General features: G+C 46.7%; 1 protein-coding gene across 1 annotated transcript; it reads left to right on the top strand.

The window, feature by feature from the left end:
• Window positions 1-6,396: 6,396 nt before the first annotated feature.
• Window positions 6,397-18,391, top strand: psmb1 (proteasome 20S subunit beta 1). Its single transcript, XM_085979694.1, has 6 exons — window positions 6,397-6,589; window positions 13,218-13,325; window positions 15,089-15,170; window positions 15,700-15,829; window positions 17,466-17,572; window positions 18,054-18,391. The coding sequence occupies exons 1-6, from the start codon at window positions 6,495-6,497 to the stop codon at window positions 18,237-18,239; spliced, it is 708 nt and encodes a 235-aa protein (XP_085835820.1). The 5' UTR covers window positions 6,397-6,494; the 3' UTR covers window positions 18,240-18,391.
• The last annotated feature ends 7,667 nt before the right edge of the window (window positions 18,392-26,058 follow it).

Below are 26,058 nucleotides of genomic sequence, written 5' to 3'. Positions count from 1 at the left end.
CTTTAAGACGCTTCTTAAAACCTACCTCTCTGATCAAGCTTTTGGTCATCTGCCCTAATTTCTTCTTATGGCCACCATGGGACGTTTTACTACGTTAAAAGTGCTATATAAATACAAGTTGTCGTTGTTGTTGCTACAACCACCTGTGCTTCCAGCTGCACCTGAAGAAGCAATGCCCACACCTACACACAGGGGCTGGGACAGGACAAGTACGTGCAGGCACAGAGGGTGTTTCCTTGCTGACGGTATTTATAATGGGGAATTTATAATGGGGAACAAAGAAATGGCAGACCAATTAAATACATACTTTGGTTCTGTCTTCACAAAGGAGGATACAAATAACCTTCCAGAGATTTCGGGGAACATAGGGTCTAATGAAAGGGAGGAACTGATAGAAATCAGTATTTGTAGGGAAATGGTGTTAGGGAAATTGATGGGATTGAGGGCCGATAAATCCCCAGGGCCTGATAATCTACATACTAGGGTACTTAAGGAAGTGGCCCTAGAAATAGTAGATGCATTGCTGGTCATCTTCCAACATTCGATAGACTCTGGAACAGTACCCATGGATTGGCGGGTAGCTAATGTTACCCCACTGTTCAAAAAGGGTGGTAGAGAGAAAACGGGGAATTACAGACCGGTAAGCCTGACATCGGTAGTGGGGAAAATGCTAGAGTCCATTATAAAGGATGTAATAGCAGAGCACTTGGAAAAAAGTGACCGGATCGGACAAAGTCAACATGGATTTACAAAAGGTAAATCATGCTTGACTAATCTATTGGAATTTTTTGAGGATGTAACTGGTAGAATAGATAAGGGAGAACCAGTGGATGTGGTGTATTTGGATTTTCAAAAGGCTTTCGATAAGGTCCCGCATAAGAGATTAGCGTGTAAAATTAAGGCACATGGGATTGGGGGCAAGGTATTGACTTGGATAGAGAACTGGTTAGCAGACAGAAAGCAAAGAGTTAGAATAAACGGCACTTTTTCCGAGTGACAGGCAGTGACTAGTGGGGTACCGCAGGGTTCGGTCCTTGGACCCCAGCTATTCAGAATATATATTAATGATCTGGACGAGGGAACTAGATGTAATATCTCCAAGTTTGCAGATGACACAAAGCTGGGTGGGCGTGTGTGCTGTGAGAAGGATGCCGAGAAACTCCAGTATGATTTGGACAGGTTGGGTGATTGGGCAGAAGCATGGCAGATGCAATATAACGTGGATAAATGCGAGGTTATCCACTTTGGTGTCAAAAACAGGAAGGCAGATTATTATCTGATTGGCAATAGATTGGGAGAAGGCAAATGGTATGTTGGCCTTCGTAGCGAGAGGGTTTGAGTACAGGAACAAGGATGTCTTGCTGCAGTTGTACAGGGCCTTGGTGAGACCACATCTTGAGTATTGTGTGCAGTTTTGGTCGCCTTATCTGAGGAAGGATGTTCTTGCCATGGAAGGAGTGCAGCGAAGATTCACCAGGCTGATACATGGGATGGCAGGAATGACATATGAGGAGAGATTGGGTCGATTGGGCTTGTACTCGTTGGAGTTTAGAAGAATGAGAAGGGATCTCATCGAAACTTATAAAATTCTAACAGGACTAGACAGACTAGATGCTGGAAGGATGTTCCTGATGGTCGGGGAGTCCAGAACCAGGGGTCACAGTCTAAGGATAAGAGGTAAGCCATTTAGGACTGAGATGAGGAGGAATTTCTTCACCCAGAGAGTGGTGAACCTGTGGAATTCTCTACCACAGAAGGCAGTAGAGGCCAATTCATTAAATATATTCAAGAAGGGGTTGGATATATTTCTTAAGGCTAAAGGTATCAAGGGATATGGAGAGAAGGCAGGAACAGGGTACTGAATTTGGATGATCAGCCATGATCTCATTGAATGGTGGAGCAGGCTCGAGGGGTCGAATGGCCTACTCCTGCTCCTATCTTCTATGTTTCTATGTATCAGCAGGGGGAACTAAGGGGGTCGTTTGGCCCGACTGCCTGCCTCTCTTCCATGCCTACGTTCGCTCCCAGGTGTCCCTGGAGATGGAGCACACGGTGTCTACCGGCACGCTCGAGGCCTTCTGCGAGCGGTGGGCACCGGAGGGACTGGAGTGCATCATCACCCCCCCGGGTTTAGAATTTTAATTTAATTTGTTAAGTATCCTTTTAATTTTTTTTAAATTTACAGTCTTTATTGGAGGTGCACATGCTGAACTCTAGATCGGCAATTGCCGGCATTAAGAGTCAGCAGGGGTAACTGGAGAGCGAGTCAGCAGACCCCTCATGTTACTCATTTACAGCACAGCACATCTGTCAGTGGAACTCACTGGGCAGCAAAAAAATCTTTTTTTTTATTGTTCTTTGTTTTTTGTTTTTCATACAGACCCCAGCATCTGCAACATTTGACCCCTTGTGACCCCACCTCATTGTTCTTTGATGTAATGTTTTCCTGACTGACCTGTTTGGACACCATTCACACCTTTGATTGCTGTGATTATCTCTCTGCCGAGGTGTGATAAAGGGCAGTTAGAAAGATTACCTGTAATCATCTGGCAGTATTCTCTGACTATATATGCTGTGCCTATATGCATCTCTTCACTTCACCTGACGAAGGAGCAGCGCTCCGAAAGCTTGTGATTTCAAATAAAGCTGTTGGACTATAACCTGGTGTTGTGTGACTTCTTACATTTGTCCACCCCAGTCCAACACCGGTCGCCTGTTATTCTGCCCTCGCAACGCGATCCTATGCAGAGCTAGACAGATAGCGAACAACCTGATATCTTCCAATAAAATCACAAGGCTTGACTTTTCTTGTAACGCTTTACTGAAAGATTCTTATTATTGTAAAACTGAAATACAACACAGAAATGGAAGCACACATTAGTATACAGGCGCATAACTGATATGTATACACAAATTTAGGTACGCCTGAGCAACACAGTACATTTAGTAAACTGGGAGGCATTCTCTTTAAATTAGCCCTGTACATAGTGTATCAAAATACAGCTACTAGTTAATCAGCTAGACAGAGAAAAGTTACAACTAAACATTTTCTACAACATACAGTGCACATTAATCATCTATAGCATTCTAGAATACTTACAAACAATTTCCAAGACTCAAGCGTGGGGACAATACAACTGCTCGGAGCCTGTGCTGCTGTAGGAGCACCGTGGTGTAGGTCTGTGTCCCAGCGAGGACTCCACGAGGACTACGTAGCAGTCCTGTGGGGAGCGTGATGACCTCATCACGCTCGGTTGCGTTGTCTGCGCTTGGGGCGTCACGTGATGCGCGTGGTCACGTTTCTGGCCGTTGCGTCGCTGGCCGTTGGGGCCAAAGTCGGGAGCGGGAGCTGGAGGCCAGGCTGAGCCGGTGCTTGCCGCGGGAGCGGAGATAGCGGCGCTCCCGGCGGCTGATCGATGCGGCCGAAGACGCTAGGCCGGGCTGTGCCGGCGGCCTTCTGGAGGGCCGAGTCGGGCCGGCAGCCGCCTCACGCACGTCACGTCGTACGTGCCGTGACGTCAGCATGCTACGTCATACGTGACGTGACGTCAGCACGCTAAGGCGCGTCTTAAAGGGGCAATGGCCCTAAAAGGTAAGTTAAAGGGGCAACGGCCCCAACAGGTAGGTTATACATATATAAGTAAGTTAAATACATACAGTGAGGTTAAGTTAGAGGGAGAGGCAGCACACCTGTCATTTTAATTCACCGCTCCATTCCCACTCGGACCTCACCATTCTTGGCCTCTTGCATTGTTCCATGGAAGCTCAACGTAAACTCGAGGAACAGCACCTCATCTTCCGATTAGGCACTTTGCAGCCTTCCGGACTCAATATCAAGTTCAACAATTTCAGATCATAACCTCGGCCCCTATTCCATTTTTACTTATTTTTTTTCCACACCTTTGTTTTGGGTCTTCCCTCCCCGCCCCCGCTTTCCTTTTTTTCTTTCTCCCACCTGGCAGCTCTGTCTCATCCTGCCAGTACACTTCACACCTAATCTCAGCCGTCTTTTGTCTCCACTTGTCCTATTACCATCTCGTCTGGTTTTGAATACCGCTTAATACATAGATACATAGAAGATAGGAGCAGGAGTAGGCCATTCGGCCCTTCGTGCCTGCTCCGCCATTCGATGAGATCATGGCTGATCCTTTAATTCAGTATCCCGTCCCCGCCTTCTCTCCGTAACCCTTAACCCCTTTTGCCCGTAGAAATATATCTAATTCCCTCTTAAATATATTTAATGAGCTGGCGTACACTGCCCTCTGTGGCAATGAGTTCCACAGGTTCACCACTCTCTGAGTGAAGAAATTCCCCCTCATCTCTGTCCTAAATGGTTTAGCCCTTATCCTTAAATTATGTCCTCTAGTTCTGTTCTCACCCGCCAAGGGAAACATTCCTTCTGCATCCAGTCTGTCTAGACCTGTCAGAATTTTATACACTTCTATGAGGTCCCCTCTCAATCTTCTAAACTCCAGTGTGTACATCCCTAAACTACATAGTCTCTCCTCATAGGTCATTCCCGCCATTCCTGGTATCAGCCTGGTGAATCGCCGCTGCACCCCCTCCATGGCAAGAACATCCTTCCTCAGATGAGGCGACCAAAACTGTACACAGTACTCGAGGTGTGGTCTCACCAGTGCCCTGTACAGCTGCAGCAAGGTATCCCTGTTCCTGTATTCTAACCCTTTTGCTATGAAGGCCAGCATACCGTTTGCCTTCTTGACCGCCTGTTGCACCTGCATGCTCGCCTTCAGTGACTGGTGTACAAGAACACCCAGGTCTCTCTGTACTTCCCCCTCTCCCAATCTATTGCCATTTAAATAATAATTTGCCCTCCCGTTCCTGCACCCAAGGTGGATAACTTCGCACTTGTCCACATTATAGTGCATCTGCCATTTATCCGCCCAATCGCCCAGTCTGTCCAAATCGCTCTGGAGCTTCCTGGTCTCTTCCTCTGAGCCCACCCCCCCTCCTAGTTTAGTGTCGTCTGCAAATTTGGAAATGCTGCATCCGACTCCCTGATCCAGGTCATTAATGTAAATTGTGAACAGCTGGGGGCCCAGGACAGATCCCTGTGGTACCCCACTTGTTACTGCCTGCCATTCAGAAAATGAGCCGTTTATTCCAACTCTCTGTTTTCTATCTGACAGCCAGTTCCCTATCCACGCCAAAACTTTCCCCTTTATCCCATGAGCCTCAATTTTCCATGCTAATCTTTTATGTGGGACCTTATCGAAGGCCTTTTGGAAGTCCAGGTACACCACATCTACTGGCTCTCCCCCATCTATTCTACCAGTTACTCCCTCAAAAAATTCCAATAGATTAGTCAAGCACGATTTACCCTTTGTAAATCCATGTTGACTCTGTCCTATCCTGTCCCCATTTGCTAAGTGCTCCGCTATTTCATCCTTAATGATGGACTCCAGCATTTTGCCCACAACTGATGTAAGGCTTACAGGTCTGTAATTACCTGCTTTTTCCCTACCCCCCTTTTTGAATAGTGGGGTAACGTTAGCTACCCTCCAATCCATCGGCACTGTTCCCGAGTCTAATGAATTCTGAAAAATCATCCTTAGTGCATCCGCTATCTCTAGGGCCACCTCCTTCAGTACCCTAGGATGCATGTTATCAGGCCCTGGGGATTTGTCCACCTTCAATCCCTTTAGCTTCCTTAACACCATATCCTTAGAGATATTGACTTGCATCAGTTCCTCCTTTGCCAATGTCCCTATTTTTCCCGATAATGTCTCTTTTACTTCTTTTGTTCTATCGCAGCCCTGCCTTCGATCTATTTTATGTCCTTTCCAGTTTTGAAAAAGGGTTTCGACCCGAAACGTCAACTTTAATTTCTCTCCACGGATGTTGCCTGGCCTGCTGAGTTTTCCAGCATTTCCTGTTGTTATACTGGCATCTCCACATCGAGAGCGAGTCAGCAGGGGAACTGGAGAGCGAGTCAGCAGGGGGAGCCGGAGAGCGAGTCAGCAGGGGGAGCCAGAGAGCGAGTCAGCAGGGGGAGCCGGAGAGCGAGTCAGCAGGGGGAACTGGAGAGCGAGTCAGCAGGGGGAGCTAGAGAGCGAGTCAGCAGGGGAACCGGAGCAGCAGGGGAACCGGAGAGCCAGTCAGCAGGGGTAGCTAGAGAGCGAGTCAGCAGGAGGAAGCAGAGAGCGAGTCAGCAGGGGGAGCCAGAGAGCGAGTCAGCAGGGGGAGCCAGAGAGCGAGTCAGCAGGGGGAGCCAGAGAGCGAGTCAGCAGGGGGAGCTAGAGAGCGAGTCAGCAGGAGGAAGCAGAGAGCGAGTCAGCAGGGGGAGCCAGAGAGCGAGTCAGCAGGGGGAGCCAGAGAGCGAGTAGCACCGAGTTTAGCGCATGCGCCGTTTACCGGCGAGTTGGGGGAAGGATTTGGCAGTGACACAGCGGCCGCCATCTTGGCAGTGAGACAGCAGCCGGGAGCGGGAGCGGGAGCGGGGCGGTTTGGTTTGAGCTTCAGTTGGCGGGGAAATGCTGCAGTCGAGCGGGTATCTGGGCAGCATGGAGGAGTACCAGCACTCGGGGCCCGTGCAGCGCCGCTTCTCGCCGTACGCCTTCAATGGAGGGTGAGTGTGGGACACGGTCAGCCGAAGGCCGCCGCTCGGGGCCTCGGACTGTGGGGAGGAGAGGCCGCGGGATTGGAGAGAGGCCCCGGGATCGGAGACGGGATCGGAGGGAGAGGCCCCGGGATCGGAGAGTGACAGTGGGGAGTCGGTGAGGAGGGGGAGATGATCCCGATCGGATTGAACAAACCCGGCACCAAGCCGGGCTCCGGGTGAAGAGCGGCGAGTCGGCGGCTCCCGGTCGGTGCTGCGGTTCCCGGGCTCTCTGTTCACTCTGTAGTTTCCTCGGGACCCGAGGCTTCACTTTCTCTTTCGGTTTCTCCTATTTGGAAACGATTCTCCCCGCACCGAGCCGCTGCTTCTCGGGGAGCGTTTCCCGCAGATGTGAAACTTCTATTTATTTTAGGACGCTAAAACTTTATTTTCAGAAGTTGATTTTTTTTTTAGTTTGGAGGTGTTTCCTTTTTGGACTTGTACCGGAAATGTTTATGAACTAAGCAAATAAAAGAAATGCCGGAAAGAGAATGGATCGGGTGGTTCAGTTGCGAGGTTTGCTGCCCACTGAGTTCCACTGACCGGTGTGATTTGCTATAAATGAGGAACATGGGAACCAGGAGTCGGCCATTCCGCCCTCGAGCCTGTTCCACCAAACATGAGATGTTAAACCGAGGTTCTTTACCCTCTCTGTGGATGTTAGAAGCAGTAGGGTGGCATTCTGGAGGAATGAGATCAACTGGATTTTTTTTGTACAAACCTATTCAATTCTAGTCAAACCTACTCGATCAGCTCTACCAAAGAGCCGGCACAGGCACGATAGGCCGACTGGCCTCCTGTGCTGTATCATTCTGTGATTCTATTGTGGCATTACTGGCAGCAGCTGTCGTGTAACATAAATGCAATATTTGGGCTGCATTAGTAGTCCTTTGGGGGAATATGGGTGTTATTTTTTATTTGCTCTTGGGTTTTGGGAAGTGCTGGCAAGACCGCATTTGTTGCTCATCCCTAGGAGTTCATTAAGTCTCAATCACATTGTATCGGACTGGAGTCATGATAGGTCCCTTATATTAGGATATATAAGTGAACCAATTGGATTTTTACAGCAAGTAATATCTTCATGGGTAATTTCCCTGGTTCCAGCCTGCAGATTGCCAGATTTATTGAATTCAGTTTCACAACTTGCCTTTGTGAGATTGGCGTTCACAACCTCTGGGTGCTAGTCTGGTAATATATCCACTGTACTTGTATTAATATAACCACTACACTACTTTACCCCAGTAAGATTGGTGTAAGATGGCTCGGAGGCTTGTCTAATTCCACAGAGCTTCTACACAAGAGGCCAGTGGTTGCAGAGGCTGTTTTCTGTTGCAGAATCCAACTGTCACATTTCAGGATTTTCAGACAATTTTTCCACAGAGGATTTGGGAACTTTAAATGTTTTTTTTAAAGCAAAGTGAATTTTCAAACTAAAAACAAAAGGCATCTAGGTGAGGGGTATGCTAAATGGAAGTTATTTTCCTCCAAAGACGAAACAAGCAATTTGTTAGCCTGTCTAAGCAGTCCAAAAAAACTCACGCCCATTGTGTTGGAAAGTCCTTTGATCCCTGTCTGAATATCAAAAGATTTTTTAAAAAAGTGGAAACAGGAAGGCTGCACGACAGTAAGGGGAAAACTGGACTTTTGTGGAGATGAAAAGGTTAGCGATGCTGGAGGATAGTTAGAAGCCATCTTGTTTAAGTTAAGTAAGATAACTCACTAATGTGGGCTAGAACGTGCTGTGTTCTTTGTTTCGTATTATTACGCAAAGATAAGTTTGAGCTTGAGTCCAGTCATGACGACTGATCTGTGTTCACATTACCTGGAAATAAAGCAGCTTAATGATTCGTATCTGGCCTCGTCTCGCTGCGTGTTTGTTCATTCTGCCTTTGGAGAGATTGAAGAAGTACACATTCAAAAGACGTAAATATCCTGTTCCGGTAACAAGAGCATTCTATTGTAAAAACTCTTTGGGTCAGCACCATCAAAAATAATACGTTCAGCCTGCTTATAGGTACAGTTGATGCCACTGTACCCAATAAAGTATCTGTGGCAGACCGGAATTTGTGACACAATGCTATGTAACTGGTAAAGTGTAGGTTAATGTCTGTTAACTTACAATTGTGTGTTGAAATCCTTCACCATTTTCTGAGTTAACAGACTGGAGTAAGGGAGATATGTGAATTGCAGACAGCACATTACCTCTTCTGTAGCATGAAAGATTAAAGTGCGCAAATGTAGGGCATAGCAATACACAGACTATTGGACATCCTTCGTGGAAACAGTTGATCTTTATTATGTACTACCACGAAATTGGCTGTCGGGTTTCCTACATTACAACAGTGGCTACAATTCAAAAGTACTTCATTGGTTGTAAAGCTCTTGGGATGTCCTGAGGTTATAAAAGGGCCTTTATCAATGCAAGGTTGTTCTCATAGAGTCATAGAGTAATACAGCACGGATAGAGGCCCTTCGGCCCATCGTGTCCACGCCGGCCATCAAGCCCTGTCTAATCTAATCCCATATTCCAGCATTTGGCCCGTAGCCTTGTATGCTATGGCATTTCAAGTGCACATCCAAATGCTTCTTAAATGTTGTGAGGGTTTCTGCCTCCACAACCCTTTCAGGCAGTGAGTTCCAGACTCCAACCACCCTCTGGGTGAAAAAGTTCTTTCTCAAATCCCCTCTAAACCTCCCGCCCTTTACCTTGAATCTATGCCCCCTAGTTATCGACCCCTCTACTAAGGGAAAAAGCTCCTCAGCATCCATCCTATCTATGCCCCTCATAATTTTGTACACCTCAATCATGTCCCCCCTCAGCCTCCTCAGCTCCAAGGAAAACAAACCCAACCTGCCCAGTCTCTCTTCATAGCTGAAGCGCTCCAGCCCTGGTAACATCCTGGTGAACCTCCTCTGCACCCTCTCTAACGCGATCACATCCTTCCTGTAGTGTGGCGACCAGAACTGCACACAATATTCCAGCTGTGGCCTAACCAGTGTTTTATACAGCTCCATCATAACCTCCTTGCTCTTATATTCAATGCCTCGGCTAATGAAGGCAAGTATCCCATATGCCTTTTTTACCACCTTATCCACCTGTTCCGCCGCCTTCAGGGATCTGTGTACTTGCACACCCAGATCCCTCTGACCCTCCGTCTTGCCTAGGGTCTTTCCATTCATTGTGTATTCCTTTGCCTTGTTAGTCCCCCCAAAGTGCATCACCTCGCACTTTTCCGGGTTAAATTCCATTTGCCACTGTTCCGCCCATCTGACCAACCCATCTATATCGTCCTGCAGACTGAGGCTACCCTCCTCGCTATTTACCACACTACCAATTTTTGTATCATCCGCGAACTTACTGATCATACCCTTTACATTCATATCCAAGTCATTAATGTAGACCACAAACAGCAAGGGACCCAGCACCGATCCCTGTGGTACCCCACTGGCCACAGGCTTCCAGTCACAAAAACAACCTTCGACCATCACCCTCTGCCTTCTGCCACTAAGCCAGTTTTGTATCCAATGTGCCAAGGCACCCTGGATTCCATGGGCTCTTACCTTCTTGACCAGTCTCCTGTGCGGGACTTTATCGAAGGCCTTACTGAAATCCATGTATACCACATCCACTGCGTTACCCTCATCCACACACCTAGTCACCCCCTCAAAAAATTCAATCAAATTAGTCAGACATGATCTTCCCTTGACAAAGCCATGTTGACTATCCCTGATTAATCCTTGCCTCTCCAAGTGGAGACACATTTTGTCCCTCAGGATTTTTTCCAATAATTTTCCTACCACTGATGTTAGGCTCACTGGCCTGTAGTTCCCCGGTTTTTCCCTACTACCCTTCTTGAATAATGGTACTACATTAGCGGTTCTCCAGTCCTCTGGCACATCCCCTGTGGCCAGAGAGGTCCTGAATATATGTGTTAGAGCCCCCGCAATCTCCTCCTTTGCCTCACACAGCAGCCTGGGATACATTTCATCCGGGCCTGGGGATTTATCCATTTTTAGGCCAGCTAAAACCGCCAATACCTCCCCCCGCTCGATGTTAATATGTTCGAGCATATCACAGTCCCCCCGCCCTATTTCTATGTCTACATCGTCCTTCTCCATAGTGAAAACAGACGCAAAAAATTCATTCAGAACCCCTCCTACATCTTCCGGCTCCACACACAGATTGCCACTTTTGTCCCTAATGGGCCCTATTTTTCCCCTAGTTATCCTCTTACCCTTAATATACTTATAAAACATCTTCGGATTTTCCTTTATTTTGCTTGCCAGTGTTATTTCATGGCCCCTCCTTGATCTCCTAATTTCTTTTTTAAGTATCCCCCTGCACTTTTTGTACTCCTCTAGGGCTTCCTCCGTCTTTAGCCTTTTGTATCTACCAAAAGCCCTCCTTTTTTTCCTAATCCATTCCCGTATATCCCCTGACATCCAAGGTTCCCTGTGGTTTTTGGAACCACCCTTGACCTTTACGGGAACATGTTGCCATTGTATGTTCTCAATCTCCCTTCTGAAAGCCTCCCATTGCTCCGATGCGGATTTTCCTACAAGTAGCTGATCCCAGTCCATTTTGGCCAGATCCTGCCTTATCCTATTAAAATCGGCCTTCCCCCAATTTAGAACCTTTATTTCCGGCCCATCCCTGTCCTTTTCCATGGCCACCTTAAATCTTACCATATTATGGTCACTATCACCAAAGTGCTCACCTACTAGCACTTTTTCCACTTGGCCGGCCACATTCCCGAGAATTAGGTCCAGTACCGCCCCCTCTCTTGTAGGACTTTCTACATGCTGGCTCAAAAAGCTCTCCTGGATGCACTTTAAGAATTCTACACCCTCTGAGCCTTTCACACTCTGACTATCCCAGTTAATATTGGGGAAGTTGAAATCCCCCATTATTATTACCCTATTATTTGCACATTTCTCTGAGATTTGCCTATATATCTGTTCCTCTATCTCCCCCTGACTGTTTGGAGGCCTATAGTACACTCCCAGCAAAGTGCTTGCCCCCTTTTTGTTTTTAAGCTCCACCCATATGGCCTCATTAGAGGACCCTGCTAATATATCATCCCTCCTTACTGCAGTAATTGACTCCTTAATTAATATTGCGACACCCCCTCCTCTTATACCTCCCCCTCTGTCTCGCCTGAAGATTCTGTACCCCGGAATATTGAGCTGCCAGTCTTGCCCTTCCCTCAACCATGTCTCCGTGATAGCAACAATATCATACTCCCATGTGTTTATCAACACCTTCAGTTCATCCACCTTATTCGCAAGACTCCTTGCATTAAAATAGATGCCATCCAGCCTTGCCCTTATATATTTGCCCTGTCTACCAAGCTGACTTGTTTTTTTCTCTATAATTGGCAGCACATCCCCCCCTATTTCAGCTCCCCTCTGTATCCCATCCCCCTGCCAAGTTAGTTTAAACCCCCCCCAACAGTGCTAGCAAACCTCCCCGCAAGGATATTTGTCCCGCTCTGGTTCAGGTGCAACCCGTCCGACTTGTACAAGTCCCACCTTTCCCAGAAGCAGGCCCAGTGATCCAGGAAAGTAAAACCCTCCCCCCTACACCAACTCTTTAGCCACGCATTCATCTGCTCTATCCTCCCATTCCTATACTTACTAGCACGTGGCACTGGGAGTAATCCAGAGATTACAACCTTTGAGGTCCTGCTCTTTAATCTGTTACCTAGCTCCCTAAATTCTTGATGCAGGACCTCATCCCTCTTTTTACCTATGTCGTTGGTACCAATGTGGACCACGGCCATTGCCTGTTCACCCTCCCCCTCCAGAATGCCCTGCAGCCGCTCAGTGACATCCTTGACTCCTTGGAGCAGAGAAGGCTAAGAGGAGATTTGATAGAGGTGTTTAAAATCATATAGAGTAAATAAAGAGAAAGTGTTTCCAGTGGCTGATGGGTCGATTACGAGAGGGCACAGATTTAAAGTGATTGGCTAAAGAACCAGGGGCGACAGGTGGAAAAACGTTTTTATGCAGCGAGTGGTTAGGATTTGGAATGCACTGCCTGATAGGGCGGTGGATACAGATTCAAAAGGGAATTAGATAAATACTTGGAGAAAAAATTACAGGGCTATAAGGAGGGAGTGGGACTGACTGGATTGCTCTTCGAAAGAGCTGGCACTGACTCGATGGGCCGAATGGGCTGCTGTGCTGTGCTTTGATTCTATAAGTCTTTCTTTACTGAGTATCCCAATTATGCTTCACCTACTGCCTGCACTCCGTGAAGGACAAGACACTCTTTGGGAAGCATGAAAATTAACCTGTCCGCTTTGAGAGTTAAACATGCACCACTAATGGTGTTTGCAGAGCAAGCAATGTGGGAAAGTTGTTGACTTTAATGAGAATTGCTGAATACCACTTGAAAATTACTGAAATAGCTCCTGTGTAAAGTTTATCGGATCAACTGTATTGAAATGATGACAGTTTCTGTGTGTTTGATTTCAGCAAATCCTAGCATAATCTACCTGAAACTGCAAAATAAAACGGCACCTTCGGTTGTTTATTTTTGTGTTTGGAATGTAGTTCTGACGCTTTGATTTATTTTCCTGTCTCATTACTGAAGAACTGTGCTGGCCTTAGCTGGGGAAGACTTTTCCATTGTTGCTTCAGATACACGACTGAGTGAGGGTTACTCCATTCACAGCCGGGACTCTCCCAAGTGCTACAAACTGTAAGTCCAAAAACATTGTTTTACATCAGTAACATTTCGCAGTGCATACAAACCCTTGGGTTTTGATGCTTCCATTTCTTAGGTCAGTGGCTTTAGGGAGTGACAAAGATTTTATTTCTTCATGCTTCCTTTACAATTTTGTTTAGTCCAAATTCTTATCTTGTGCACCTGATCGCAATGTGCCAGTTGTCTGCGTAACACCAATGAACAGTTCTTGTAGGTAAATTAGTGTATACAGCACAGAATCAATATTCACGTGCTGAACTCCCTCAGTAGCTTAGTTCACTGAAGGTAACGGAAGTCCCCAGGTTCAATTGTCTGGTTTGTTCCATTAGCTAATGTCTGACAGGATGACAACAGTACTGAAATTGGTCTCGCCTCCTTGGATTAGAGAGTGGGAAACAATGTTCCCTTTAAAAAAAATTATGTTGGTGCGCAGTCCCTTTAATGGGCTGCACGGCCCACTCAAATTTTCACGCATGCACAGTTTCTTGCATTGAAAAACCGGTGAGTGGCCTGTGCGCGACCTCCAGACTGCTGCACAGCCGCATAGCTTAGCGTGAACTTTGGTGGGAAATCTGCCAGGATTTCCACTCCGGATCATTATCCTGTGGAGGGATGGGGGAGAAGGATTGGAATTGATTACATATGAGGCAAAACACGCCTGGTCGTGTTTAGCACTGTATGCAAGCTAATTAATTTTCCTTTAAAATTACATTTATGTAATGTTTTCTATCTGGCTTTAGGTAAATTACTGAAGAGTAATACAATATTTGGGGTAAAATGCTCACAAAGTATTGGAGCTTCATGTTTGGTTTATGTTTGATTCTCTTGATTGGATCACTCTAATTAATTATCCATTTATTTTCCAGGTAATCCATTTAATGGCTTAAGCTTTCCACCCTGCCCCCATTGATCGGGCTGCTTTCCTTGTGGGGGCTTCTGACCACCACGGAGATCAGCCCAACGCCCACTAGCTTTCAAGCCATCCGCACACTGGAGGTGAGCTCTCTGGCCTGTGCCAAAGAGAGGGTGAAGTTATGCCACAGTATCTGGACGCAGGCTGCCTACAAATTGGCAACCTTGTGTCTCCAAATGTTTTTACTTCCCTTCGTGGGCCTGTGCAAGGCAGTCCTCTGTCTGAACTTCTGGCTGCTGAACGATTTCTCCTTCCCCGTCTGCCTACCGTTAATTGCTGGGCCAAATAGGCGACCCTTGAATCCAGCATTTAAACAGTTCCAATGCTGGGGAACATGGTGGAGGCTGTGTTTCTCTCATTTGCATATTCTTATCATATGCTGGTGGAAAGCCTCGATTGCTATTTCCTTCATGTTACAGGAAACTCTTCATTATCCGGCACCGGCGTGGTGCCGGTTTATCAAAAAGTCCGGATTACAGAGAGGTATAGTTAAAAGGTACGAGAGCTCCGTACACAGCAACAAATCCAGGCTTCCCTGTTGCTTAGCAACAGCTGCAGGAACCCCAGCCACAGACCAAGCGTCCCTGTTGCTTAGCAACAAGTGCAGAAACCCCCGATTACACAGCCACAGATCCAGGAACGGCCACTAATATGAAGAAAAACTTACCTGAACCTACTCCTGAATTTTGCCGGTTAACAGAGATTTCCGGTTGTTTGGGTGCCGGTAAATCGAGAGTTTCCTGTACATGGATTATGTTCCTCAGTGGTGGTTCTGTGAATTACATTAGCATGGTCTAACTAACCAGATTTCACACTAACGCCATTTTTTTTAATGTACTTTTAGGACAGACCGAACAGTGATTGGATGCACTGGATTCCATGGAGACTGCCTTACGCTAACAAAAATTATTGATGCAAGATTAAAGGTATTAGATGATCATGAATGCCCAGCTGGCTTGGGAATTGAGGTTGGGTGTTGAAAGTACAATGCAGTGACATTAACTGGTGAATATTTCCTTGTGTTCATCGAGGTGACAAATAATAAATCTGACCAATGGAGCATCTTCCATTTTAGCCACTCGGTGGCAGCATCCAGCACACCTTGATCAGGTACAGTGTGGTTAGTTGCAGAGTAAAGCTCCCTCTACTCTGTCCTAACACTGTACCGTAGCCCAAAGCTCTGAAGCGCATTTCCTATGGCAAAACGGTGCTCTTTTAACACCCCTGGTCTCTCTCAGACTGTCAAAGTAGAAGCAGTTTTGTGCTGTGGTTTCATGGCTGTTAGAAACTAGGCAGATTCACGGTGCTTTACGATGGCGGGACAGGAAGGTTCTTCCATTGTAATTCTATATTGACTAAAACAACGATGTCTATTTTCTCCATGACTCTTAAGCTGCAAAGTTTGTTTTTGCCTTTTGGTTACTGTTTCTATGTTCTAATAATTGTGTGTTTCAGATGTACAAACACTCAAATAATAAGACCATGACAAGCGGGGCAATAGCAGCAATGCTCTCTACAATTCTGTACTCCCGACGCTTTTTCCCTTACTATGTTTACAACATCATTGGTGGCCTTGATGAGGAAGGTGAGATTGACTATTTAACAGTGACTACTGTACCTTATATTTTCTTCCCAATCTTGCAAGAATTTCACAGTACATTGGTCTATTAATGCACTATGCTGTAGAGTGGTCGGTCACGAATTGCTGCTTGCATGTTCCTCCCTGCATGTTCCCAGCAAAAGGATAATTGTAAAACACATTGGCCCGTAATTTGCAGTCAGCGGTGAAGCAAAGGTGCTGGCCGTGAAGTGAACTTCCCACAAAGATCTCGTGATCTCTGGCGAGAGGTTTGGCTTTTCCGACGTTCAGTTGAGATCCGTGTAAGATAATGGGGAATCCCCAACGCCAGCTGCTGTGACGTCAACAAGCTGTCTAAGCAGCCAATCACAATGCAAAATTCTCACATACCGGGAACCAGGAAGTAAATAAGCTCCTTTTATTCTAACTTTTAAAAAATGTTAGAGAGCAGAACAAAGATTGGGGCTCTCATTGGGGAAAAGGTAAACCTGAAATAAAGATAAACAAACTTTTTTTTTTTTTTAAGTTTCAGAGCAGTGAATGACCACAACTTCAGGATTTCCGCGTTAGGATGTGCATGGGCTACATCCTCAAGGTGCGGTCAGTTTCAAAGGGGTAATAACAGCGAACGAACACCGTTCGCTATTATTACCCACCACAAATTCCAGGCCGTTTTTTAGGCTATTTAGAGGCCTGGTATCAGGTTGCCTATCCGCCTGTTTCCCCTGCTGCCCCGTATAGGGTTTATAAAGAAACCGATTAGTTCAGCTACAAAGTGACTGGAAGTGAGGTGTGTCCATCTGTGTTATCTGCCATGTAATTGAGTCAGTTAAATCCGTTCTTGGGGAGCTTTGGTTAAATGTCTATCTCTGAGAGCATAAATATACTATTCATTGTGATTTCAGCAAAGCTTTAGGTGTAAGATGATGGTTAGAAGCAGCTGAACAGGCCACAAACAAGAAAGTATTAGAAACACACAGCATCCTGGTCAGCATCTGAAAGGGGAAAAGATAGGTTAATGTTTCTGGAGTAAACCCATCGTATTTCTTTTTACCTATTTGTTTAAACAGGTGTCAGCCTTGGCTCAGCGGTAGCCTCGTGAGTAAGGTGGCGGTGGATTCAAGCCCCACTCTAGTGACCTGAGCATGTAATCCAGTGCAGTGCTGTTGGCAGTGTTGTCTTTCAGTTGATATGTTGCAGCTCTCAGGTGGACATCCATTTATCCCTCTGCCTGATTACAACAGTTTAATTGGTCATGTATCTCATTGCTGTTTGTGGGGCCTTGCTGTGCGTAAATTGGCTGCCGTGTTTCCCTACATTACAACGATGAATACACTTTGAAAGCATCTCTTTGGTTTTGAAGTTGTTTGGGAAATCTTGAGGACGTGAAAGGCACAGTGCAAGTTCTTTTTTTTATTGTTGGCTCACTACGGAATCGATAATGCAAACTTGTACAAATAAACTAGCGTCTGAGCTGAACTCTTCATTTACAACAGGATTTCTAAACACTTTCCAATATCAAGTAACGAGTCAACCAGATATGAAAGAACTTGTCTGTCTTGAAAGGTGCGGTAGAATAAATTATAAATGTATTAATTCACGGCGCACATGTTGAACACGTTTTTCCACTTTTTAAATGCAGGGAAGGGTGCCGTGTACAGCTTTGACCCTGTAGGATCCTATCAGAGAGATGCTTACAAAGCTGGCGGCTCGGCCAGCGCGATGCTGCAGCCACTTCTAGACAACCAGGTAACATCATTTGACCCAATAAATTCTGTCACTAACGGTCTCTAACAACTTGCACAACCAATGCAATCTGAGGGGGCCTGGGCTGTCTGAGCCAGGCCCTGGTGTGGAGTCTCAGTGGATGGGAGTGTGGATCGCGGCCAATGTTCCCTTTAAGTTGCGCAGCGCTCTGCAGCTCCCGCGCAGCTCACCGGCTTTTAAATAGGAAAAAACCGCACATGCGCGGTGTTTTGAATGGGCCTCGCAGCCCTTTAAAGAGGCTAGGCACCCAAAGAAAAGTTAAAGGGAACGTTGATCACAACACATTCAATTTACCAGTCAACAATGACACAACTAAAATTTACGGCACTATTTTCTAATAATTGTGTTTTTCTTTCGTTTAAGTTGCACCTTTACTGGTATCACTTAACTTAAAATTGTCGGCTAAACTCAGTGAATATTTGGAGGCGGAGAAGACACTAATTTGGTGCATTTTCTTTGCTAGATTGGATTCAAGAACATGGAGAATGTGGAACATGTCCCTCTTTCACTGGAAAAAGCCACACAGCTGGTAAAAGATGTTTTCATCTCTGCGGCTGAGAGAGATGTTTATACCGGTGACTCTCTGAAGATTTGCACCATTACAAAAGATGGAATCCGAGAGGAATCGGTGCCTCTTCGGAAAGATTAAGACCAAAAACCTTTGCTGTTTAGAACAACCTTATTGCTGATTTGGAGTAGTCATTTTTCTTTCACACCAATAATGCTTCTGCGCTAGCAACTCCTTTTGTATGTTTTGTTGTAATATACTGAGAAATAAAATTTCGCACCAGTAAATGAAAAGTGCTTCCTTTTTGCATTTCTAGGAGAAACTGTGCTCGCAAAGGCCGGTTATAACAACGCATCGTATTTGAGCGTGGAATGGGCTGTCAATTTTTCTGCAGAATATTTCACCCTTTTTTGCTTTGCCAATTACTTCCCGTGTTCCTCTCGGGGCATTCACTCCTTGCTGAGGTACGAATTTCACAGGTGTTGGATAATATCTGATCGCTCCCCCAAAGCTCAAATGGGGAATTCAGGAGAAACTTCTTTACCCAGAGAGTGGGGAGAATGTGGAACTCGTTCCCACAGGGAGTGGTTGAAGCGAATAGGATAGATGCATTTAAGGGGAGGCTGGATAAGCCCATGTGGGAGAAAGGAATAGAGGGTTATACTGACAGATGAGGAGTTAGATGAGGAAGGATAGGAGGAGGCTCGAGTGGAGCATAAACACCGGTATGGACTGGTCGGGCTGAATGGTCTGTTTCTATGCTGTGTAAGATGCTGCTTTTCACGTGCGAGTCTAGACAGTGAGTTGGCAATTTCACCATGAACAGCATCATGGCCGAGTGCAGTTTCGTCCTCCGTCAATATTCATGTGTCACACTATTATAAAGCAGTCATTTGATTTGGATACTGACCATTAAAGTACAATGAAGTTGGTTGGGGGCGGGGTGGTTGGTTGTAAAGATGTGCAGTGCCCTTTCCTGATGTGGTATCTCTCTTCCCCCATTCCAGGTGGCGGAACTGTGCTTAAGCATTCCAAACATTCTTTTGAATCGCAACCGAAAACATTTGTCTTGTATATTTTCTTTCCAGGGGTTTGAAATCCTGTTTAAAGCCGGCACAGTTCATGGCCTGACCTTCATGCCTGAGGTTTGATGATCTGTTTTTGTTTCCCAAATCTGCAGGGTACAAGTCTTTTGTCCTTAATGTCAGACTCTGGTACTGAACTATTAATACACTTTGCAGAAAATGCGACCTTTTTGAGGATGAAATTTAGCCAAAGATATAATTATGTGATAGTACTTGCTGTATAAAAAAAAGTCACGGTTGTTTATATAACTGGTGGATCTCCCATGATATTCCTTGTGGCTAGTCAGGGCGTGGAGCACAGTTTCTGATGTTTACTCTGGTCCTGCTCGGAAACATTCGACACTTGCTCCCCAGTAATGTTCACTGACTTCTACCATTTGAGTTGCGGGGGGAGCTAACATTCACCCACTGCCACTCCTCATTCTCAAATATCCAACGGACATGCTGCTAATCCCCACATCCGAACCTGTCGGGGTGCTGCTGGGTCAAGCAGTTTGCAGAACCAATCAGAAAGTAAATAGCACTCCTGCACTTGGACACCATTTTTTTTGTTAATTATAGCAATAGATGTTGAGTAAGTCGGGCTTGTAAAAGCCTAAAGCTTGATCTTCAAGTGAGGATTTACATGACACCTCTGCTCATCACTATTGACATGTTACTGTATCAGTTATTGTGCATTCTCGGTTATCCAATAGCTGATTTTATTACAAACAGCTGTAATCCTTCCACTCAAGAACAGAAATTACTATAACTAATGATTTCCTTTTTTCATCCACATCCCTCCTCAAGGGGCTGGCTAACACGGATGCAGCTCCATGGAGATGGTATCTGCCAAATGATCATTCTGTATGTGAGCTTAGGTAGTGAGTATCCACTGGGTATCATCACAGCTGAGCCCAATCCTGTCCTCACGGGATGCCCACAGAAGCGCACGTAGGGAACTGGCGTAGGCCATTCAGCCCCTCCATGCAATCAGATTGTGGCTGATCTGTACCTGAACTCCATTTTCATACCGTTGCTCCAGATCCCTTGATACCCTTACCTAGCAAAAATCTATCTATCTTGGTCTTGAAAGCTCTTAATTATCCCCCCACCATCCACAGCCTTTTGGGGGAGTGAGGGAATTCCAGATTTTTACTTCCCTTTGTGGGAAAAAATGCATCCTGATTTTTTTTTAAAATATCCATGGGATATGGCGTCGCTGGCAATGCCAGCATTTAGTGCCAATCCCTAATCGCCCTTGAGAAGGTGGTGGTGAACCGCCTTCTTGAACTGCTGCAGTCTGTGTGGCGAAGGTACTCTCGGTGCTGTTGGGGAGGAAGTTCCAGGACTTTGACACGATGAAGGAACACTGATATATTTCCAAGTCAGGATGGTGTGTTTCTTGGAGGTGATAGCGTTGCCATGCGCCTGCTGCCCTTATCCCAGATGGTGGAGGTGCTCTTAAAGAAGCCTTGGCGAGTTGCTGCAGTGCATCTTGTAGATGGTACACACTGCCATCCTGAATGGCCCAGCTCTAATTTTATTATGTCCCCTCATTCTTGAATTTCCTACCAGAGGAAATAATTTCCCTGTAGCTTCGCTATCGAATCCCAGTATCATTTTAAACATCCCGATTAGATCACCCCTCAACCTTCTAAATTCCAGGGAAGCCAAGCCAACATGAGTTGCTGAATAGCAATCATAAGCAGGAACCTGACTCAATCTCTCTCCCCGCCCGCCCCCCCCCCCCCCCCCCCCTTCACTGTAGGGTGCCAAGGTGAGTTGTAGGGACCCTACCACCACTTCAGTTGTGATCGGCTACTTCAGCATAGACAAGAAATGAAATCTGGAAACTTTCTAGTCTGGCCAGATGGACTGCAATGGTATAACAACTTGTATTTATATAGCGCCTTTAATGTAAAACATCCCAAGGCACTTAACAGGCGTGTTATCAAACAAAATTTGATACCGAGCCACGTAAGGAGAAATTGGGGTAGGTGACCAAAAGCTTGGTCAAAGAGGTAGGTTTTAAGGAGTGTCTTAAACGAGGAACCAGAGGCGGAGCGGTTTAGGGAGGGAATTCCAGAGCTTAGGGCCTTGGCAGCTGAAGGCACAGCCGCCAACGGTTAAGCGACTAAAATCAGGGATGCGCAAGAGGCCAGAATTGGAGGAGTGTGGAAATCTCGGGTTTCCTTAACTGCCCTCTGAAGTGGCCTAGCGAGACACTCCGTTGGATCAAAACCGCTACCCGGTGTTTCAAGAAGGCCCACCACCTTCTCGAGGGGAAACTAGGGATGGGCAATAAATGCTGACCTTGCTAGCGCCACCCACATCAAATAAAAAAACAACTGAAGGGGTCAGAGTCAGCAGTCTAACAGAAAGCAGCGAGTTGCCTATGGCCCAGCAATATATAGACACTGCAATTACCAAGAGAGACGCCAGGTGGAGGCAGTCCATGTTTTCTCCTTGGTGCAACACCCAAATGTTCCAACTGAAAATGTAAAGTAGCAATCAAGAACCTTCACTAAATAATTTAACACTCGATTCATTGAAAGAAAAATTGCTCCCTTAAAAAGCTCCAACAGAAAAAAACACCAGTGGAACAAAACCATAATAAATCTATCCAACTCTAATACTTGGAACAGCTTTAACTCAGTAGAATTTCACCCAAAAGGGGTTAGAAGAGACGTTGGTAGGGAGAAATACAACTGGCCAGCCTGGACTAGGGAGGGGAGCGTTTCTCAGGCTTCCTGCTGCTGATCACTATACACATGGCTCGACATTGGATGACGACAAGCTCGGGCTCAGCGATAATGCTCAACATTACATAGAATTTACAGCACAGAAACAGGCTATTTGGCCCAACTGATCCGTGCCGGAGTTTATGCTTCACGCGAGCCTCCTCCCACCCCTCTTCATCTCACCCTATCAGCATAGCCTATTCCTTTCTCCTTCATGTCTTTATCGAGCTTCCTTTTAAATGGATTTATGCAATTCGCCTCAACCACTCCCTGTGGTAGCGAGTTCCACATTCTCACCACTCCGTGGGTAAAGAAGTTTCTCCTGAATTCTTTATTGGATTTATTAGTGACTATCTTATATTTATGGCCCCTGGTTCTGGTCTCCCCCAGAAGTGGAAATGTCTTCTCTACGTCTATGCTATCAAACCCTTTCAGAATTTTAAAGACTTCTATTAGGTCACCTCTCAGCCTTCTCTTTTCTACAGAAAAGAGCCCCAGCCTGTTCAGTCTTTCCTGATAGGTATAAGCTCTCTAGCTCTGGTATCATCCTTGTAAATCTTTCTCCAGTGCCTCTATATCCTTTTTATATCATGGTTGAATAGCCTACTAGCACTCACCGCCTCGGCTCACACATGAAGATTGGTCACAGGCAAGGTATTGGAAGGTACCTGCCAGCCGAGGTGAAAGGGGAAGAGAAATAGGATAAATGTTTAGTTAACGCAGAGAAAACAAACAGGGAACTGAAACTATGTGCTGGACAAAAGTCCAAACAAGTGAGTGGAGATTTAGAGGCTGAAATGTACCGCTTCCTCTGGCAAGACTTGACTGCAAACCATTCCGTCAATATTTAAGAAAATGTTACCTCAAGAGTTATGCCAAAGGTCTCTACACAAACACAATTAAATAAAACATCATCTCCTCTGCTGTTTTTAGAATGATTAGAGAAATATTGGCTTATATTTAATTGCTACCATTCTGTTTTTGAACTTAACAACTCGAGGAGACAGAGATACAGTTAAAAGCCACCAACATGTCACATAACCACAGTTAAGTCTAATCCTGTCCCCATCTGACATTTGCAGACTAGCACTGAGGCCAATTGTAACACCTAGACTGCTACCCTGACAGACAGATGATGAAATAATACTTGTATCAAAGCTGGACATATAGATATGCAGATTTGTTATATAAATCAACAATTGAAATTCAAACTCCTTTTTTCTATCCTTCTCCACTTTACCCTTTTACAAGTCTTGACTCCAGAATACAACATCTACACATCATTTTTTTTAAGTTTTGTGTCTAATTGTTGGGTTGGTCCCACAGCAACCAATCAAGTGTCAGAACCAGATACCAGCACAGACCAGTGCACTAAACCTTATCGTCCAGCTGGAAAATGGCAACATCTAGAGAACGGGAAGGGGCAGCTCGCCTAACAGAAGTAATAATAATGTACATATTAAGAGCCGAGAAGGCTGAGGAGATTTGATAGAGATGTTTAAAATCATGAAGGGTTTAGATAGAGTAAATAAGGAAAAGCTGTTTCCAATGGCTGAAGGGTCGCTAACCAGAGGGCACAGATTCAAGGTGATTGACAAAAGAACTGGAGACGACATGAGGAAAAACCTTTTTTACGCAGCGAGTGGTTAGGATTTGGAATGCACTGCCTGATAGGGCAGTGGATACAGATTCAATAGTGGCCTTCAAAGGGGAATTGGATAAATACTTGAAGGAGAAAAAATTGCAGGGATATGGGGAAAGAGCGGAGGAGTGGGACTAACTGGATTGCTTTTCGAAGGAGCCGGCACAGACTCAATGGGCCGAAGGGCCTCCTTCTGTGCTGTACTATTCTATGATTCTATGGGGGAGAAATTCGGTTGGTAGCGCCAGCGATTAGCGCCTAAAGAGCCCGAGATTTGGGGCGTTACCCAATTTTCGGGCGGGCGCAGTGAACCCAGCACTTCCTGCCATATTGAGTAGCCTTTTAGCGCTGGCGCTAACTCTTTGCGCCCGCTCGCGGGCACAGGCAGATCATGACATCATTTCAGTGTGCAACGCCTTTTTGGCGCCCCGGACCGGAAATTCAGTGGCGCCCCCCTCCGTTCCGCCTGGCGCTATTAGTGACAGTTGGATGGAACATTACCAGGTCCTTCTCGGACTCGGGGGGTGCTCTTTAAAGGGAACAGCACTAGTATAAAAGCGGCAGCCATTTGGGCTGGCCATCCTGCGCGCTGCTGGAGAGAGTTGCAGACCTTCAGTTGGAGAGCGTTCTTCTCATTGAGCCAGCGGAGCCTTGGGATCTTCAGCCCTGTCCAGAACAGATTGATCGTGAGATGTTACTGCGTCTTACTCGTCTGACATAATAATGGGAGCTGCTTTGCAGGGGAACGTCCTCCTGGCTGAACAACTGGCAAGGGCACAGAGACGGAGGGAGAGAGGGCCGGGATTGGCCAGAAGGAGGAGGGGCAATGGGCGTCGCCAAATCCGACCATACGCTGCCAGGATTTTCAGGCAGTAGGTCTCATACCTTACCATGTCGGAGGAGCAGTGTCTGCGAAGGCTCAGATTCGGTAAGGATGTTGTGACTGAGCTGTGCCACCTGCTTGCTGAAGATCTGCAGCCGTGGTTACAGTGCAGGACCTCTCTGTCGGTGGCCGTCAAAGTCACTGTTGCCCTCAACTTTTTCGCCAGCGGCTCGTTTCAGGCAGCAACTGGGGACATAGCAAATATTTCACAATTTGCGGTGCATTGTTGCATCCGGCAAGTTACAGCTGCCCTATATAGGAGGCGCGAATTAATCGCCTTCCCTGTGACCCTGGAGAAGCAGGGGGAGCGCGCGCAGGGCTTCGCGGCTATTGCGGACTTCCCCATGGTGCAGGGGGCCATTGATTGCACACACGTGGCTTTGCGGGCGCCATTACAGAATCCTGAGGAGTTCCGCAACCGCAAGGGGTTCCACTCCCTCAATGTGCAGCTGGTCTGTGATCACAGGCAGATGATCATGGCGGTCAACGCACAATTCCCGGGCAGCAGCCACGACGTGTTCATCCTGCGGCAGACCTCCGTGGCTGACCTTTTTGAGGCCCCGGCTCACCCACGAGGCTGGCTTCTTGGCGACAAGGGCTATCCTCTCTGCCCATGGCTCATGACCCCGCTCCGTTTGCCCAGCACCCCGGCAGAAGAGCATTACAACAACAGCCATCAGGCGACCAGGAACATTGTGGAGCACACAATTTGTGTGCTGAAGCAGCGTTTCCGCTGTCTAGACCATTCGGGGGGCGCCCTACAGTACTCGCCGGAGCAAGTGGGTCGCATCGTCGTCGTCTGCTGCATGCTCCACAACCTGGCCATTCGACGCACCCAGCCAATGCCAGCCGACCCTCAAGGTCCAGCAGAGCAGGCGGACGAGGAGGTGGAGGAGGAGGAGGAACATGCGGACGAGGAGGAGCAGGAGGAGGAGGAAGAGGAGGAAGATGGGAGGGCTCCAGAAACTGGAAGGGCCATTCATCAGAGGCTCATAAGGACTCGGTTCTAGGCCCCTCTGATGGAATGCTGGGTGTGATTGGAACAGCGTCCTTCAGTTCGCAGTAAGCCTATGAAGGCCTCGATGATTGTAAATAGTCTAGAGCTCCATTGTAAATAAAACATTTTCTTTATTTTCAAACAAGTGCTTCCTTCCAGCATGACAACGTAATGGCAATGGAAAGCATAACTAACAAACTAACAGATAACTGTCTGGCAAACCGGCGAGACTAACCAAAACATAACAAACAAACACAGCAGGTGTGGACGGCCCTGAATTCGAAAAAAGAGACGCCTTAGCACCTCCCTCTACTGGTGACCCCTTGATGGAGACCGACTCCTCTTACGAGGTCGGCCCCTTCCCTCCCTGCAGCTCCTCCGTAATTGGACCCCAGTGGCTGCGTCAAGGCTGGGGGACGCCTGCTGAGTGTCTGGAAGCGCTGAAGCCCCTGAGGGACAGCCTGGACGACCTCTGGGCTTGGAGGGCACGGAAGCAGGCTGCTCCAACTGGGCATGGCTGGAAGCAGTCTGCCGCGCAGGTGGTGGCAGCTGCTCTGCTGACGTTCCAGCGGTGGCATCAGGACTGCTCACATGCCAAGAGAGGACACCTGCACCGTGGTCGGCCGACAC

Source organism: Somniosus microcephalus, chromosome 3 (assembly GCF_052327205.1).
Source record: "Somniosus microcephalus isolate GS21.2 chromosome 3, FLI_Smic_1.0, whole genome shotgun sequence".
NCBI classification, from domain to species: Eukaryota; Metazoa; Chordata; class Chondrichthyes; order Squaliformes; family Somniosidae; genus Somniosus; species Somniosus microcephalus.
Note: the sequence above shows the minus strand (reverse complement) of the source record. Positions and strands in the feature narration are given on the sequence as shown.